Source organism: Triticum urartu, chromosome 2A (genome assembly GCF_056163025.1).
Source record: "Triticum urartu cultivar PI428250 chromosome 2A, HENAU_Tu73, whole genome shotgun sequence".
In the NCBI taxonomy this organism is placed as follows: Eukaryota; Viridiplantae; Streptophyta; class Magnoliopsida; order Poales; family Poaceae; genus Triticum; species Triticum urartu.
The window spans coordinates 43,714,602-43,733,926 of record NC_141874.1 but is presented as its reverse complement, the minus strand read 5'-3'; the positions used below and the strand labels follow the sequence as shown (position 1 = coordinate 43,733,926).

The following is a 19,325-nucleotide window of genomic DNA, read 5'->3' as shown; positions in this document are numbered from 1 at the left end:
AGTAGTCAAAATTTTCATTTCCTCCTGCAATAAACCTACCTTTGTCGTCTCGCAGTACTGCCCCCATCGTACCCTTCAGCATGTCATGATCAAAAGAGGCATCAACATTAAGTTTCACAAAACCCCTAGGAGGACAGTACCAGCCCCCCTTTTTTCATGGACGCCTTTGGAGATGATGCATTTACAAAGTTGGATGTGAGGGCTATGATCCCCATTGATATCTGACTTACATTTTGAGTTAATTCCTTGTGCACTAATTTTCGTCTTTCCCACCATAGGTACCAAGCTGAAATGGCTATCATTTCTCGTACATTTTGGTACCCCATAATACTCAAATCTTGGCCAGGAAGAAGTAGAAGGTATTCCAATATCATCTCCCCAGCACGATCAACCTCACAAGCTTTGTCAATAATCTCATCCATCCCTAGATTCTTCCAAACCTCCTTTGCTTTACTATAGAGGAAAAGTATGTGTTTCGTATCTTCTAAACCTTGAGAGCAATTAGGACAAGAGGGAGAGGCCTTCATGTGTATGTTAGCGAGTGTTACCCGGCATGGGAGGGTGCCATGTAATGCACGCCATATAATTTCTTTTTACTTTTGCCAGACAAGATAACTTCCAAATTTGACACCATATAGGATTAGGTGTGATTCACCCCATCCCATTAGCATATTTTAGTTTACTCCCATACTGATGATTCCACTCCACAGAGTAAGCAGACATACCGAGAACATATCATTTTTTTGTATAACTCCAGGCAATGAAATCTGTCATATCATGTTGCGAAAGTGGGATTGAAAGAATCCATTGCGCGTCAATGGGCCATATAGTTTGTCTAATCAGGTCCTCATCCCAATTATTGGAGGCAAGATCAATCAGGTCATCCACTTTTGATAACAATTGTCCCCCTAGGGGTCACAATCTTCCTAGTGGCACAGTTTGGGATCCAGGCATCTTCCCAAATATTAATGTTGTGTCCATTCACCACTCGCCAAATATAGCTATGTTTCAGAGTAGTTATGCCTACCATAATGCATGTGAAGGAAGCGCCATGCTTTGGCTTGGACTTCATCAAATCGCCATCAGGATAGTACTTGGCCCTCAGAATAGTAGCACACAAGGAATCACGATTATCAATGAGACGCCATGCCTGTTTGGCGAGCAAAGCCAGGTTGAAACAGTGGATATCACGGAATCCTATTCCTCCTAGGTTTTTTGGTATGCACATTTTCCACCAGGCATCCAGTGCATCCTCCTCTGGTTCTCCTCGTCTCCCCATCAGAAATGCGCAATCGCGTCAATGATTCCTTTACAATTTTTTAGGAATTTTAAAGGACGACATTGCATAGGTAGGTATGGCTTGGATCATAGCCTTGAGCAGGATCTCCTTTCCCCCGGCAGACAGTAATTTTTCCTTCCAACCACTAATTTTCTTAACAATTCGTTCAATCAAAAGTTTAAAACAGTCTGTTTTATCAAACACCCACATTTGCTGGCAAGCCCAAATATTTGTCATTCATTGCCTCCGTCATTATATTCAATGTTGTACACATTTGTTCTCTTATCTCTACCGTTGTATTAGGATTAAAATAAATACTTGACTTTTCCAAGCTTACCAACTGTCCTGACGCCGCACAATATAAATCTAATGCTGATTTTAGGGCCGCCGCATTATGTTGGTTGGCTTTCATCAATATCAATGAGTCATCCTCAAAGAGAAGATTTGTGACTGGCGAGGCGTCTATACAGACTTTAACTCCTGATATGTTCCTGTTGTCCTCAACATGCGTCAGCAATGCATTCAACCCCTCTGTGCACAATAGAAAAAGGTATGGTGATAGCGGATCACCCTGCCTGAACCCTCTAGTAGGCTTGAAACTCTCACTTTCCTCTGCATTGATCCTTACTATGTATTCGACAGTTGAGACACATTGCATAATTAGATTCACCCATTCTCGATGAAATCTCAATCTCAACATAATCTCCTTCAACAAAGGTCACTCGACTCTATCGTATGCTTTGTGCATATCAAGTTTTATAGCACACAAGCCCTCTCTACCTTCTTTTTTGTTCTTGATTGTGTGAAAACATTCGTAGGTCACTAAAATATTATCCGTTATCAATCTTCCCGATACAAATGCACTCTGTGTTGGACTAATAACTTCTGGTAAAAAGACCTTCAATCGAGTAGCCACCATTTTCACAATTATTTGGTATACCACATTACATAAAGTAATCGGTCTAAATTGTGTTACCTTTTCTGGTGTATTAATCTTAGGAATTATCACGATCGCTGTATCGTTCCAACTGATCGGGATAGTTTATGTGTTGATTGCTTTCAGAACCTTCTCAATTAGGTCCTCCCCCGACATGGGCCATAACCTTTTGTAGAAAATAGCAGCGAAGCCCATCTGGTCCTGAAGCTTTTAAGTCCCCAATATCGAATAAAGCCTTGCGAACATCTTCAATGGTATAAGGAGCAAGTAGAGCATTGTTCATTTCATTTAACACTCTCCTACGGACAAGTGATAAAACTTCTTAATTCGGATGCTGAACTTCCGATGTGAAAAGCTTCTTGATTCACACCACTGACGAGTTAAAACCAAAGATGCACGAGACCTGCCCCCAAAAAAGGGATTCAAGGGTGTGTACACTAACAAAACCGTTTACGACTTTTAATTCAAACCTGGAAATCATGTATTTATACTTTACAGAAGCACGATAGGACAATGTCGTGGCGGACGCCATGATCAGCTCAACCGCCAAGCTTGATCGAACACCGCCCAAAGCCACGGACGCGAAGCAACGAAAACTCGACGTGCTCCCCGAAATTACGCGTGTCCATAAACAGTACCTCCGCGACGTCGACGACCACGACGACCAGCCCCAACAACAGAAACGGTACACGCGTTTCACACACTGTTTCTCCGGTGGCGACGACGTTGCGCAAGGCAGGAAGGAATGTCACGATCGGGGCAGGTCCGATCCGCCCAACCACCAAACCTTAATCCAACAACGACACTGTTCTAATCCACCCATGACGTTCTCCCCCTACGGCCGCCTGCCACCGTCCTCCAAACCGGGACACGCCAAGACGCGCCGCGAGAGAGCGAGCGACCACGACCCATCACAAGGAGAGAGAAAAATCAAAACCCAAACCCCGCGGCCAGCGCGGCGGGCAGGGGGCAGCGTGGGAGCCGTCGGATGGGCGGATCGGGGCCGTCCGCTTGGCGGGGCGACGGGCGTCACGTGCGGGGGCGCCAGGGGGAGGCGGAGTCCCCGAAGAGGGCCGGGAATTTATTATTTTAGGCCGCACAGCCCCCATCTCCGTCCCTCTCCCCTCACCCCCTCGGGATATCCGCCCGCGCTCCACTCTCCCCCCGTCTCCGGCACCGTGCGCGCCGCCGCCGCCGCTAAGATCCAGCCCCTCGTCCGCTCCGCCACGCGCCAGCGCCGAGCACGCGTCGGCCCGTCCGCCCCCGCCGCCCCCGAGGTGCGCCTCTATTTATCTCTTTCCCCCCTCGCGTCTCCCCCCATTCCCCCTGTCGCTTCCCCCCAGGTCAGGTCAGGTCAGGCCAGGCCAGATCCGCCGCCCGATCCGCCTCCGCTCCCGGAGGTGAGCCCGGCCGCCTTGGTCCGCCGTTGCTCTGTTTCCCGCGCGCCGAGCTGGGGCACTGCTTAGGGTGCTTCGTCCGTGGGTGGCGGGGAGAGGGTTTAAGGGTTCTGCGCCTGCGCTGCTCTGCCCCGCGCGGGACTTACTGTACTAGGTGTTTGAAATTACGCGGAGCTTGGGATTGGGTTCTTCGGAGCTTGCGCTGGCATGCTTCGTGTTCATGAGTGCTCATGGAGGGAGTAATTATGGAATGTGGCTCCCGTACTGTATGCACAGTAGACAATTATCGGTGATTATGGCTGGTGTGGCTCGTTGGAGGTGCCCTGCGCGTGCCTAACACTGTATTTCTTAGGTTAGGACGGTGTGCTTCCATGGACACATGCTCATGCTGAGTGCAAGCTCACCCAGGGTGGTTGCACAACGACACGGTCATACATGGGTAGCGCGGTCCAGTGTTGTAGTCAGTTTGCCGCCGTACGCATGCGAGGCAGGTGTTGTTTCTGCCGTGTTGATGCTACCGGCTGTCATAATGCACTTTGAGTGTTAGTATTGAGCTGGAAATGGTAGATGCTGTTTTTTCCCTTCTCTCCCCCTCTCACCTGTTGATCTAGCTGCTGTATTACTTTACCTGCCATCTTTTCTTTTTTGGCTGCATGTATTAGCTGTGAAAGCTTAGAATCATTTGCCTTGTACTTTTTGTACGAACCTGTGTCATAGGAGTAATTGCACACGTTATCTGTTTTGGTCAAGAGCATCTTGGATGTTCAAACTTACAGAGGAAGGTCATGAATTAGCCCATAAAGTACTTGTGTCTTGTCTCTGTGAACTAACAATTTGTATTCACATGCATCTGTCAGGTTCCAAGACCTGGGGTTTACACACCTTTGATGGCACTGTCTCTTTGAAGAACACTGCATCTGCGCTGTTTGTCCAAAGGGAGGACGATGGGATCCACACATTTGCCCATCGTCGGCTTTAATGCCTCAACAACACCATCGCTATCCACTATTCGCCCGGTAAATTCAGCTGGTGCTGCATTCCAACCATCTGCCCCTTCTAGAACCTCCAAGAAGAAAAGTCGTCGTGTTCAGTCATTAAGGGATGGAGGCGATGGAGGCGTGTCAGACCCTAACCAGTCTATTCGCCATGGTAACAACCTGAAAACCATTTCCTTTCTACAAACTACACTTTGTTGTCATCCTCAGACTTGTGTAGATACTTTTATTGACTGAGAGCATGTTGGTTTTAGTGTAAGGTATCTCAATGCTAGATCACAGAATGGCGGTTATTGACCTCGTTAAAGATGCAAATGACTGCAGCAATATTTAACAATTTTTTTATGTGATACGATAGTACTTTTTTATAACGAGTAATGAGTAAAGCCCAGTTTTTCTTGATTAAATGGTTTTAGTGGAAGGAATGTTTAATATTCAAAATGATGTTTTATAAGGGAAGGAACATGAAAGTGCAAGAATACATATAAGCAGCATATTAGTTATGTATGACTGAGTCATTTTCCTTATATAATACTTCTAAAAGAGAAGAATGTCTAGAAACCTTTTCTGATAATTTACTAGCATGAAGAACAATAACATTCATAAAGTTGTCACCTGTGCTTCTTCTTAGCTATCGTGTAAACTTGCTCAGTTTCTAATGCATATCTGGATGTAGGTCTTGCCGGCATCATTGACCTCCCAAAGGAGGGCACATCAGCTCCGGAAGTGGATATTTCACAGTAAGTACTTTAGCATTTTAAAATTAGAATTAGCATCTCTCTTTAAAATGGAAAAATATCTATAATTTAATATAGAATTATTATAGATTATGCTTATTTTATTATTCGCACATGCTGATATTTTGAATTGCATTTGATATATTTTTATAGATTTTTACTGAACTACTCCCTCCGTAAACTAATATAAGAGCGTTTAGAACACTATTTTAGTGATCTAAACACTCTTATATTGGTTTACAGAGGGAGTACATTATAGTTGCCATACACAATGAATTTGCTCAGGCACATCACTGTTGCACTGCATGGAGTATTTTTGTGCACTTAGGAATCATTTTCAGAAAGCCTTTTGCCTATAATTTTAAAAATAATAATTTAATTACCATCTGAAACCCGTACCCACATGACGGATGAAAGCTCATTTGAAGTTTTCGATTTATAGTAGCCAAGTATTTGTTATGTTATATTGTTATGGTCACCATCGTAATGAATTTGTTCTTTTTTCTCTAGTGGGTCCGAAGAACCCAGGGGCTCCTACCAAATGAATGGGATACTGAATGAAGCACATAATGGGAGGCATGCTTCGCTGTCTAAGGTTGTTGAATTTTGTATGGCATTGGGCGGCAAAACACCAATTCACAGTGTATTAGTTGCGAACAATGGAATGGCAGCAGCTAAGTTCATGCGGAGTGTCCGAACATGGGCTAATGAAACATTTGGGTCAGAGAAGGCAATTCAGTTGATAGCTATGGCTACTCCAGAAGACATGAGGATAAATGCAGAGCACATTAGAATTGCTGATCAATTTGTTGAAGTACCCGGTGGAACAAACAATAACAACTATGCAAATGTCCAACTCATAGTGGAGGTTAGTATTGCTCATCCGTTGATGTGCAACCGATGCACAAGTTGTTCATTTAGCATGACATGACAATTTTGCTGTTGCAGATAGCAGTGAGAACCGGTGTTTCTGCTGTTTGGCCTGGTTGGGGCCATGCATCTGAGAATCCTGAACTTCCAGATGCACTAAATGCAAACGGAATTGTTTTTCTTGGGCCACCATCATCATCAATGAACGCACTAGGTGACAAGGTTGGTTCAGCTCTCATTGCTCAAGCAGCAGGGGTTCCGACTCTTCCTTGGAGTGGATCACAGGTGAATCTCACATTCTCTGATAACTCATCATCTGATCTTTGTACTGGACACATTTAATAACCGAAAGACACTATATTATAGGTGGAAATTCCATTAGAAGTTTGTTTGGACTCGATACCTGCGGAGATGTATAGGAAAGCTTGTGTTAGTACTACAGAGGAAGCACTTGCGAGTTGTCAGATGATTGGGTATCCCGCCATGATTAAAGCATCATGGGGTGGTGGTGGTAAAGGGATCCGAAAGGTACATCATTCATTTGATTGGACTATATTTGAAAGATTGTGTGGGTTGTTGTGTGATATATTATGCCCAGAGTTAGTTCTAACCTTTTCAACATATTAACTCAATATCTGTTGCAGGTTAATAATGACGATGATGTCAGAGCACTGTTTAAGCAAGTGCAAGGTGAAGTTCCTGGCTCCCCAATATTTATCATGAGACTTGCATCTCAGGTTAGACTTCTCAGCAAGTTGCATTTTTTCCAAGCATGTTATTCCCGAGTTGTATATTACACGCCTGGAAGCTTCATATGTTATTCCTTGCAGGCTAGAAATGTATGCTGGAACATGTGCTCATATGGTATATTATGTTTTAATCCTCCCCTTTTTTCTTTTGTAGAGTCGACATCTTGAAGTTCAGTTGCTTTGTGATCAATATGGCAATGTAGCTGCGCTTCACAGTCGTGACTGCAGTGTGCAACGGCGACACCAAAAGGTAACGCTGGTCCAGATCTGAAAACATCACGTGTATTGCATGTTCTACTTCATACTTGTAGTTGTTTATCAAAAGGACCAATTGCGTCCATTTTTTGTTTATACCAGATTATTGAGGAAGGACCAGTTACTGTTGCTCCTCGCGAGACAGTGAAAGAGCTAGAGCAAGCAGCAAGGAGGCTTGCTAAGGCTGTGGGTTATGTTGGTGCTGCTACTGTTGAATATCTCTACAGCATGGAGACTGGTGAATACTATTTTCTGGAACTTAATCCACGGTTGCAGGTATATTCTTTTGAACATTCCTCTGGACTTAGTTTTTTGTCGTCAGTTATTTACATTGTTAAATGGCATACATCCAGGTTGAGCATCCAGTCACCGAGTGGATAGCTGAAGTAAACTTGCCTGCAGCTCAAGTTGCAGTTGGAATGGGTATACCCCTTTGGCAGGTTCCAGGTAATAATTATATTATTGTAAGTTTTTTAGTTACTTTCCCATGTTATTTCTGTGCCTAACTTTCTCCTTATACAGAGATCAGACGTTTCTATGGAATGGACAATGGAGGAGGCTATGACATTTGGAGGACAACAGCAGCTCTTGCTACTCCATTTAACTTCGATGAAGTGGATTCTCAATGGCCAAAGGGTCATTGTGTAGCAGTTAGGATAACCAGTGAGGATCCAGATGACGGATTCAAGCCTACCGGTGGAAAAGTAAAGGTGAGATTTCATGATGCCGTCTATGGTTCTAGCACATTAGATTTGTAAACTGACCGGATCTTGATTTTCTTATAATTCAGGAGATCAGTTTTAAAAGCAAGCCAAATGTTTGGGCCTATTTCTCTGTTAAGGTAAGCTGTTCATGGCTCTGTTGCACTGTTATATTGTTGAGTTGGGCTTTGACCAAGTATTAACCAAATCGAACACATTTTTGTTCCCCCTTTTATCTGTTTTCAGTCCGGTGGAGGCATTCATGAATTTGCTGATTCTCAGTTTGGTATGCAAAATTTGACCCTGTGAATATTCCTCTTTGCTATTTGTATTGGTCCTTACGTTTGGAAGATTACTCTTTTCATTTCAGGACATGTTTTTGCATATGGAGTGTCTAGAGCAGCAGCAATAACCAACATGTCTCTTGCGCTAAAAGAGATTCAAATTCGTGGAGAAATTCATTCAAATGTTGATTACACAGTTGATCTCTTGAATGTAAGAAATACTACCTGTATATTGAATCCCTGCTTTTGATGTAATACAACCATTTTACATCTGGCATTCCTTTAAAGTAATCCCATGCCTCAATTTTCTGTATCTTTAAATCAGGCCTCAGACTTCAAAGAAAACAGGATTCATACTGGCTGGCTGGATAACAGAATAGCAATGCGAGTCCAAGCTGAGAGACCTCCCTGGTATATTTCAGTGGTTGGAGGAGCTCTATATGTAAGAAACTATGCCCCTCTTACTGCAGCTTTTGTCAAACCAATTGCGAAAAACACAATTAGTTGTTTAATGCAAATCACTGTCTTGTGCTGCAGAAAACAATAACGAGCAACACAGACACTGTTTCTGAATATGTTAGCTATCTCGTCAAGGGTCAGATTCCACCAAAGGTAGTGTTTTAATGGGCTTAAACTCTGGATATTGCTTGAAGATGAATGTTGTTGAATGTTGACCAATTTCTTTTGTGCAGCATATATCCCTTGTCCATTCAACTGTTTCTTTGAATATAGAGGAAAGCAAATATACAGTAAGTCTTACATTCCTTTAAAAAAATGAGTCGTTGTAATGAAGTAACAGCTATCGTTGACGCTCATCTACACCATGTCACAGATTGAAACTATAAGGAGCGGACAGGGTAGCTACAGATTGCGAATGAATGGATCAGTTATTGAAGCAAATGTCCAAACATTATGTGATGGTGGACTTTTAATGCAGGTGATTTTGTCTTGTTTTTATACCTGTCCATAAGTATGATATATAATGTTGTGAAGTACTGGTGAAAGAGTTCTGATTCAGTAGCTGTAATTTCTTCAGTTGGATGGAAACAGCCATGTAATTTATGCTGAAGAAGAGGCCGGTGGTACACGGCTTCTAATTGATGGAAAGACATGCTTGTTACAGGTAATAATTGTCTGTTTGTTCCTTTCCTTCTAACTAATCTTGGTGTTTGATTTGATATTTTCCAGCCCTATTTGTGGCTTTTTACGTCATTCGCTTCATTAGCATTCATTTCTTTCCACTTTCATTTAAAGAAATTTAATTACGATGTTTATTTCTAGTCATGTGCCATAAGAAACCACAATTAAGTCATTATTATGGACTAATTGATGTCACAACAAGCTGCTATTGTGGTAAATGTGACTACCTAAGCAGCCAAACAAACCAGGTCATAATGATAAGCGTTATCAACGGCATGTCTTGTGAAGTTGTGATGTAAAGACAAGTTACATAGCTGTAAAAAATTTAATAGGGCTCCAGTTTTTATATTGCTACTTCTGTTTCTTAATCTGAGCAACTACCGACCACAATGCTTTGTGTTTATTACAAATTTAATCAAGAATTTATTATAATCAAGCTGTAATAAACTATGTCATGAACCTTCTAGGGCATCATGTTACTGCATCAATTTTATGGTGATAAAAAAGGAACTATTAATAATTAATGATTCTTGATCATGCCACATTGTATCCTTGTGTAAATAAATGACACATCGTTCTTGCAGAATGATCACGATCCTTCAAGGTTATTAGCTGAGACACCCTGCAAACTTCTTCGTTTCTTGGTTGCCGATGGTGCTCATGTTGAAGCTGATGTACCATATGCGGAAGTTGAGGTTATGAAGATGTGCATGCCCCTCTTGTCACCTGCTGCTGGTGTCATTAATGTTTTGTTGTCTGAGGGCCAGCCTATGCAGGTTACATCACAACGTTTCCATTGCTTCTGCTGTACATAACAATTGCACGTAAAGTATCTGAACTTAATATATTTTTCTAGGCTGGTGATCTTATAGCAAGACTTGATCTTGATGACCCTTCTGCTGTGAAGAGAGCTGAGCCATTTAACGGGTCTTTCCCAGAAATGAGCCTTCCTATTGCTGCTTCTGGCCAAGTTCACAAAAGATGTGCCACAAGCTTGAATGCTGCTCGGATGGTCCTTGCAGGATATGATCACCCGATCAACAAAGTAAACATCAAGAACCTTGCAGTACCTATATTTCTGGTTTTTTGTCACGTGTTTCTTGTTCTCCTCAAGCACCTTTTTTTTTGTTATGAATTCTGGATTATCCCTAATTCCTCCTTGACTTTGGCTCCCTTATGCTACAAAACTGTTTGTAACCTATGGAAGTTTATTATGCCTGTCTTGGAAAATCTGAATTTGGGTGCTCTTTCTCGTATGTTAATCATGGTCACTACTTTACAGATTGTTTTTATCCTTTTGCTATTTTTCTCTCTTTCAGCAATTGGTTTGATTTTTTCCGATCATACCTATTTGTTCAGCATTTGTTTACCTTTTTCATTATACCCGGCTTTCTTTTCAGGTTGTACAAGATCTGGTATCCTGTCTAGATGCTCCTGAGCTTCCTTTCCTACAATGGGAAGAGCTTATGTCTGTTTTAGCAACTAGACTTCCAAGGCTTCTTAAGAGCGAGGTATGTGATAATAGACGTGATATGTAGCGTCTGGGTAGATTTCAATCTGCCATGTGGATTTCTAATTGGTTATATAGAAGGGTTGTATCACTTTGCATAAGCATCATGTCACTATATCTTGTTAATTTTCATTTTACATTGTCCAATCACCGGTAATTTTCCGTAGCTTATTGTGTAACTTCTAAAATTGCCTTTTCCTAATAATGTAATCAAAACTTGAAATATTTCATTTTAATTCTTCTTAGCTTGGAACATTTGATACTTCATCTCATCAATTTGCACTGTAGCTCAGAAGTTCTCATTTGATTTTAACCCAGTTTTTGCTTATTGATCTTTATATTTTTTTTGTGTTCTACCATAACGGTTTCAACTTTTTATGCAACCAGTTGGAGGGTAAATACAGTGAATATAAGTTAAATGTTGGCCATGGGAAGAGCAAGGATTTCCCTTCCAAGATGCTAAGAGAGATAATCGAGGTCAGTGTTAGGTTTCTTTTATGATATCCTTGTCTAGAACTTCTACTGCTTTTTGTAACATGTTTTCTTGTAGGAAAATCTTGCACATGGTTCTGAGAAGGAAATTGCTACAAATGAGAGGCTTGTTGAGCCTCTTATGAGCCTACTGAAGTCATATGAGGGTGGCAGAGAAAGCCATGCACACTTTATTGTGAAGTCCCTTTTCGAGGACTATCTCTCGGTTGAGGAACTATTCAGTGATGGCATTCAGGTTATCTGACATTCCAAAACTCAGATCTACTAGATATCATTGCTTTAAAAGGATATTCCCTTTTCCCTTTTATTTATGAGAACATTATCAACTAATGTTCATGCACATATTATAGTTCACACCAGAATCTATCAGTAATTAAGTAGCTAATGATTTTAGGTGTAAAAAAGGTAGCAAATAGTTTGCATATGGCTTATGTCTTGTTTCCTTAGAAACGCTTTCTGCTTATTTGTTTCCTTCAACTGTCATGTTTTGTAGTCTGATGTGATTGAGCGCCTGCGCCAACAACATAGTAAAGATCTCCAGAAGGTTGTAGACATTGTGTTGTCTCACCAGGTAAATGTTTTGTGATCTGATGGCTTATTGCAAATGATTACTGAAGCAGTCTTCATTACTTAAAATTCGATTTTGTTGTAGGGTGTGAGAAACAAAACTAAGCTGATACTAACACTCATGGAGAAACTGGTCTATCCAAACCCTGCTGCCTACAAGGATCAGTTGACTCGCTTTTCTTCCCTCAATCACAAAAGATATTATAAGGTGACAATGGCAACCTAAAATAATGGAAGCTTTTGAATAATACTTTTCTGATATCTTAGTCTAATGAATTACTTGCGTCATAATAAATGCAGTTGGCCCTTAAAGCTAGCGAGCTTCTTGAACAAACCAAGCTTAGTGAGCTCCGCACAAGCATTGCAAGGAGCCTTTCAGAACTTGAGATGTTTACTGAAGAAAGGATGGCCATTAGTGAGATCATGGGAGATTTAGTGACTGCCCCGCTGCCAGTTGAAGATGCACTGGTTTCTTTGTTTGATTGTAGTGATCACACTCTTCAGCAGAGGGTGATCGAGACGTACATATCTCGATTATACCAGGTATTACATAAAATCATTTTTTGGACTTGATCATACTCTCCCTTTGCATTTCTAGGAAGCATACACTAAAGTTCCTATTGAAACAAGATGCTTATGCTTCTTTAAAATAAATCTGGCAGAATCTAGGTGTGGAAATATTTGATTTTACTACATCTTACTGCTCTTCAAGTTGGCTAACACCAAAACCATTTTCAGCCTCATCTTGTCAAGGATAGTATCCAGCTGAAATATCAGGAATCTGGTGTTATTGCTTTATGGGAATTCGCTGAAGCGCATTCAGAGAAGAGATTGGGTGCTATGGTTATTGTGAAGTCGTTAGAATCTGTATCAGCAGCAATTGGAGCTGCACTAAAGGATACATCACGCTATGCAAGCTCTGAGGGTAACATAATGCATATTGCTTTATTGGGTGCTGATAATCAAATGCATGGAACTGAAGACAGGTATGTTCATGTGCAATATTAGTGCTAATGAGCTGTATCTGGTTGTTAATATTTGGTGGAATAATTCCTTTAATAATTTAACTCATTCCTTCCAGTGGTGATAACGATCAAGCTCAAGTCAGGATAGACAAACTTTCTGCAACACTGGAACAAAATACTGTCACAGCTGATCTCCGTGATGCTGGTGTGAAGGTTATTAGTTGCATTGTTCAAAGGGATGGAGCACTCATGCCTATGCGCCATACCTTCCTCTTGTCGGATGAAAAGCTTTGTTATGAGGAAGAGCCGGTTCTCCGGCATGTGGAGCCTCCTCTTTCTGCTCTTCTTGAGTTGGTATGTGACTATCAAAATGCCTGCGTGTTGTTTGATACACTCCATAGTCCATATGCTTTAATTATCCTGTTTGCTATTTGTATTTATTTAGCCTGTTGTGGTTACAGGGTAAGTTGAAAGTGAAAGGATACAATGAGGTGAAGTATACACCGTCACGTGATCGTCAGTGGAACATATACACACTTAGAAATACAGAAAACCCCAAAATGTTGCACAGGGTGTTTTTCCGAACTCTTGTCAGGCAACCCGGTGCTTCCAACAAATTCACATCAGGCCACATCAGTGATGTTGAGGTGGGAGGAGCTGAGGAATCTCTTTCATTTACATCGAGCAGCATATTAAGATCGCTGATGACTGCTATAGAAGAGTTGGAGCTTCACGCGATTAGGACAGGTCACTCTCATATGTTTTTGTGCATATTGAAAGAGCAAAAGCTTCTTGATCTTGTTCCTGTTTCAGGGTAAGCCTGCACACTGTTCATTTGGTGGCACATAATAGGTCTTGCTCTTGTGTTTTGCCTTCAATGAACTTTTCATCTTACTCAGGAACAAAGTTGTGGATATTGGCCAAGATGAAGCTACTGCATGCTCGCTTCTGAAAGAAATGGCTCTACAGATACATGAACTTGTGGGTGCAAGGATGCATCATCTTTCTGTATGCCAATGGGAGGTGAAACTTAAGTTGGACAGCGATGGGCCTGCAAGTGGTACCTGGAGAGTTGTAACAACCAATGTTACTAGTCACACCTGCACTGTCGATGTAAGTTCCTTCCCCTTGCATCTTGTTTTTCTGTGTGTAACCAATCAAACTAAATTGAACTTGTAGCATTTATTCATATAACTATTATGATCATTTAGTTGTCATTCCCACCTAATTATGTTTGGAAGCTCATTGTGTTTTTAATGCTTTTAGATCTACCGTGAGGTTGAAGATACAGAATCACAGAAACTAGTATACCACTCTGCTCCATCGTCATCTGGTCCTTTGCATGGCGTTGCACTGAATACTCCATATCAGCCTTTGAGTGTTATTGATCTGAAACGTTGCTCCGCTAGAAACAACAGAACTACATACTGCTATGATTTTCCGTTGGTGAGTATCTCCCTCTCTATCTCTATACATGTATGTATTGTGTTAGCAGATTCTTAGTGATATCATGTGTCCAAAAGCTGACAAGTACTCAAATGTAGGCATTTGAAACTGCAGTGCAGAAGTCATGGTCTAACATTTCTAGTGACAATAACCGATGTTATGTTAAAGCAACGGAGCTGGTGTTTGCTCAAAAGAATGGGTCATGGGGCACTCCTGTAATTCCTATGGAGCGTCCTGCTGGGCTCAATGACATTGGTATGGTAGCTTGGATCTTGGACATGTCCACTCCTGAATATCCCAATGGCAGGCAGATTGTTGTCATCGCAAATGATATTACTTTTAGAGCTGGATCGTTTGGTCCAAGGGAAGATGCATTTTTTGAAACTGTTACCAACCTAGCTTGTGAGAGGAAGCTTCCTCTCATCTACTTGGCAGCAAACTCTGGTGCTCGGATCGGCATAGCAGATGAAGTAAAATCGTGCTTCCGTGTTGGATGGTCTGATGATGGCAGCCCTGAACGTGGGTTTCAGTACATTTATCTGACTGAAGAAGACCATGCTCGTATTAGCACTTCTGTTATAGCGCACAAGATGCAGCTTGATAATGGTGAAATTAGGTGGGTTATTGATTCTGTTGTGGGGAAGGAGGATGGGCTAGGTGTGGAGAACATACATGGAAGTGCTGCTATTGCCAGTGCCTATTCTAGGGCCTATGAGGAGACATTTACGCTTACATTTGTGACTGGACGGACTGTTGGAATAGGAGCATATCTTGCTCGACTTGGCATACGGTGCATACAGCGTACTGACCAGCCCATTATCCTAACCGGGTTCTCTGCTTTGAACAAGCTTCTTGGCCGGGAAGTGTACAGCTCCCACATGCAGTTGGGTGGCCCCAAAATTATGGCGACAAACGGTGTTGTCCATCTGACAGTTTCAGATGACCTTGAAGGCGTGTCTAATATATTGAGGTGGCTCAGCTATGTTCCTGCCAACATTGGTGGACCTCTTCCTATTACAAAATCTTTGGACCCACCTGACAGACCCGTTGCATATATCCCTGAGAATACATGTGATCCTCGTGCAGCCATCAGTGGCATTGATGATAGCCAAGGGAAATGGTTGGGGGGCATGTTCGACAAAGACAGTTTTGTGGAGACATTTGAAGGATGGGCGAAGTCAGTAGTTACTGGCAGAGCGAAACTCGGAGGGATTCCGGTGGGTGTTATAGCTGTGGAGACACAGACTATGATGCAGCTCATCCCTGCTGATCCAGGCCAGCTTGATTCCCATGAGCGGTCTGTTCCTCGTGCTGGGCAAGTCTGGTTTCCAGATTCAGCTACTAAGACAGCTCAAGCAATGCTGGACTTCAACCGTGAAGGATTACCTCTGTTCATCCTTGCTAACTGGAGAGGCTTCTCTGGTGGGCAAAGAGATCTTTTTGAAGGAATCCTTCAGGCTGGGTCAACAATTGTTGAGAACCTTAGGACATACAATCAGCCTGCCTTTGTATATATCCCCAAGGCTGCAGAGCTACGTGGAGGGGCTTGGGTCGTGATTGATAGCAAGATAAATCCAGATCGAATTGAGTTCTATGCTGAGAGGACTGCAAAGGGTAATGTTCTTGAACCTCAAGGGTTGATTGAGATCAAGTTCAGGTCAGAGGAACTCCAAGAGTGCATGGGCAGGCTTGACCCAGAATTGATAAATCTGAAGGCAAAACTCCTGGGAGCAAAGCATGAAAATGGAAGTCTATCTGAGTCAGAATCCCTTCAGAAGAGCATAGAAGCCCGGAAGAAACAGTTGTTGCCTTTGTATACTCAAATTGCGGTGCGGTTTGCTGAATTACATGACACTTCCCTTAGAATGGCTGCTAAGGGTGTGATTAAGAAGGTTGTAGACTGGGAAGATTCTAGGTCTTTCTTCTACAAGAGATTACGGAGGAGGATATCCGAGGACGTTCTTGCAAAGGAAATTAGAGGTGTAAGTGGCAAGCAGTTCTCTCACCAATCAGCAATCGAGCTGATCCAGAAATGGTACTTGGCTTCTAAGGGAGCTGAAGCAGCAAGCACTGAATGGGATGATGATGATGCTTTTGTTGCCTGGAGGGAAAACCCTGAAAACTACCAGGAGTATATCAAAGAACTTAGGGCTCAAAGGGTATCTCAGTTGCTCTCAGATGTTGCAGACTCCAGTCCAGATCTAGAAGCCTTGCCACAGGGTCTTTCTATGCTACTAGAGAAGGTACGCATACTTACTGTTTTATTACTTGAAAGTAATTATTGTGGTTGAGTGAAATGTTGCCATCTTATGTATATTTAGTGTCTTAACAAATAATGTTAATGCTTTTTCTTTGGTCACTTGTTCAGATGGATCCCTCAAGGAGAGCACAGTTTGTTGAGGAAGTCAAGAAAGTCCTTAAATGATCAGATGATACCAACGCAACCAATTCAGAATGTGCATGATATCGGTTTCTCTTGAAGTACATATATAGAAGGATACTATTCGGCTGTAACCGACCATAGCTGATCTGAGTCAACCATTATTTTGTAAAACTTTTTCGCGGTCTTCTCTGTTATTTGAGGCAAAACTTGTTTTCGGACGCCTCCGAATGGTTGATGAGTGTAGTTGGATGTGTTAGTTCCGCTTCCAGAAGATTTGAGATGAATGCTGGTGGTGGGTGGGGGCTGCCGTTGGCAAGAACACTGGCGATCTAGAGTTGTTGTTCTGTGTTCTGGTTTCTCCAGTATGGTGATTTGTGTTTCGCTGTAGTTCTGTGATGTACTATCGGTTGGTGATGTAATTCTAGTCTTGTAGACTCTTTGAGTACGAGTGAGTTGTCCATTCAATTTTGAACTTGAATAAATGTGCTCTCTAGGATATGTGTATTACTACGTGGAAATAAATGATTGTTGAGTTAGCGTTGAACTTGAGAATCTATTGGAATTATGATGTACTCCCTCTGTTCCAAATTACTTGTTTCAAATTTGAACTAAAACCACCACGACAAGTGATTTTGAACGGAGGGAGCATGTTGGAACTGTAATCATGTTAGCTCTTGGATATGGTCTCGTGCATTACCTCTGATGGCATCTTGGCTTCTCTTAACATGCCATCTTTGTTGCGTGCTAGGACTTACTGAAGCGGTTTTCTGTGCAGGACTGCAGGCAAATCTTATTTCTAGGATGTTTGTTCCTAGTTCGTTTTGCACTTGATGTTAGTCAGCTAAGGTTTCATTCTACGTGCACTTTGTCTCAAAACTAAATTGCTCAATGCTTTCTCATTTTACTCTAGGGTGAAACTAGACGTTGAGTGTTGTCAAACAATGCCTTATTTCTCAGTAGAAAAAAAAGATTAGGGTTCTCAATTTTTTTTAAAAGAAATCCAAGGCTACTAAAACATTGCTCTACAGCTACCGTAAAAAAACCCAAAGAAAAAAAAAACCCGTACTAGTCTGATGGGGATGATAAGCGCTTTCACATGCCAATTTTGGAAGCAGCTCTTCATGCCATCCTCAAAGAGTCAAAGTGACACTTGTGCCGATGTTCACTAAGAATGACTGTAGATGCTCTACAAGGGAGTTCCAAGTGCGTTGGGATCCTCTTCTTTCTGATGAAGCACCAACACACGCTCAATTCTCCATTTTCCCAACTTGTCCTTGAAATATATATCATGGCTTTCTCATGAGCGGATTGGATCAGCGGCCTACCAAGCTGAAGCTGCCTTCCAACAGCTGGGTTCATCCTCTTCTTCATGTGTCCTAGACTCCTGATCTCACACCGGTGCCCCGCCAGCCATGCCCCTGACCCTTGTTGTTTGTTACTACTAGACAATTTTTAGTTTTTTAGTGAAATCTAGCAGTATATGTTGCTTGCTTTGCAGATCTGTTGATTAAAATGGGCCACTCTCTCTACCACCAGGGCCGGCAAATGCCACCCTGTGAATCAGAAATAAATAACCTGTCATTCTGGTTTATCTAACGATAAGTGTTTTGCTGATTTATTAAGTAGCTCGATCTGCATCAGCGCAACAGGTGTGGCGGATATATAATAACCTGCATAATTTGATGAACCGGTGTGGCGGATTTCCTTCCACGGAAGCCGGAATATGCAATGAAAGGGAGCACCGAAAAGACTGAAGTTCTTTTTTATTTTCTTGCATATGCATGGCCCCATTTCGAACTAGCTATGCCGTACCATTGATACGAAAAAACTGTTGACCTACTTATGTACTAATCCATGCATAAGTGTAGTATTATAAGGGTCAATGACCCAAGCTTTGGCACACGTGTCGGCTCCCTAAAACGTGACCTTAGAACTGACTAAGACTGAAGATAAATCCGATTTCCATTGCACAAAGTATAAACGAATTGGGGAATTTATGTGTGTGACACCCACGACTCCACCAGCCCAACAAACGGTAATCCTATGATTTCTTTTTTGCCGAGAGAAGTTATTCGTGCTTAAGGGCATCCCAAACGGCAAACCGCAAATTTCCTCCCGCCATCCAACCGTAGCCGTATACATGCGATCCTTCTTTTTTTCTTTTAAATTGCGAACAAGCTCCTCCGCACGTTCAAAGACCGCCCGCATCATCGCCATCTCATCAGAGTACTCCTCGTCGAACAATCCGTTAGACAACTCAACATACTGCTCGTATATGTACTTCAAATGGGAATCCGTTGCTCGTATAAGGAATTTTTTTTTAGCTCCAACGATTCATCGAACAATTGCCAACCATGGTGAGTATAGCAACTGACCGTACCCGGCGGGACGGTCAGAGGGTTGAATGGCGACGGAGGAGAAGCGGGGTGGAGCCCTGCTGAAGCGCTAGAGGTGAGGGAGACGTATATTTTCGGCAGGGTTGTGGCGTGGCGGCCGGGGTGGTGGAGTGGCTGTGAAGGCAAAAGAGAAATAAGGAAGAAGAGAAAATGGTAAGGATGGAGGCGCGGGGTGTCGAAGTCCCACGTGTCTGTGTCTGGATTCCCGCAAATGTCCCCCAC

The 19,325-nt window shown here is 42.4% G+C and overlaps 1 protein-coding gene across 2 annotated transcripts; it reads left to right on the top strand.

Annotated features, from left to right (window-relative positions):
• Nucleotides 1-3,353: 3,353 nt before the first annotated feature.
• On the top strand, nt 3,354-17,251 carry LOC125529656 (acetyl-CoA carboxylase 2). 2 transcript variants are annotated; one of them, XM_087542970.1, is made up of 34 exons: nt 3,354-3,493; nt 4,471-4,762; nt 5,285-5,348; nt 5,856-6,213; nt 6,294-6,500; nt 6,582-6,743; nt 6,860-6,952; nt 7,119-7,214; nt 7,322-7,495; nt 7,573-7,666; nt 7,742-7,929; nt 8,010-8,060; nt 8,167-8,206; nt 8,291-8,415; nt 8,530-8,646; nt 8,742-8,816; nt 8,897-8,953; nt 9,037-9,141; nt 9,241-9,327; nt 9,929-10,120; nt 10,201-10,389; nt 10,745-10,855; nt 11,242-11,331; nt 11,405-11,581; nt 11,840-11,917; nt 11,999-12,121; nt 12,214-12,456; nt 12,652-12,899; nt 12,995-13,232; nt 13,340-13,692; nt 13,778-13,991; nt 14,145-14,324; nt 14,423-16,567; nt 16,693-17,251. In XM_087542970.1, exons 2-34 carry the CDS (start codon nt 4,558-4,560, stop codon nt 16,747-16,749), a joined length of 6,936 nt encoding a protein of 2,311 aa, XP_087399096.1. In that variant the 5' UTR covers nt 3,354-3,493; nt 4,471-4,557; the 3' UTR covers nt 16,750-17,251. The 2 variants fall into 2 exon arrangements, with proteins under 2 accessions (XP_087399096.1, XP_048550033.2); XM_048694076.2 differs by lacking the exon at nt 3,354-3,493 and adding an exon at nt 3,519-3,616.
• Nucleotides 17,252-19,325: the final 2,074 nt, after the last annotated feature.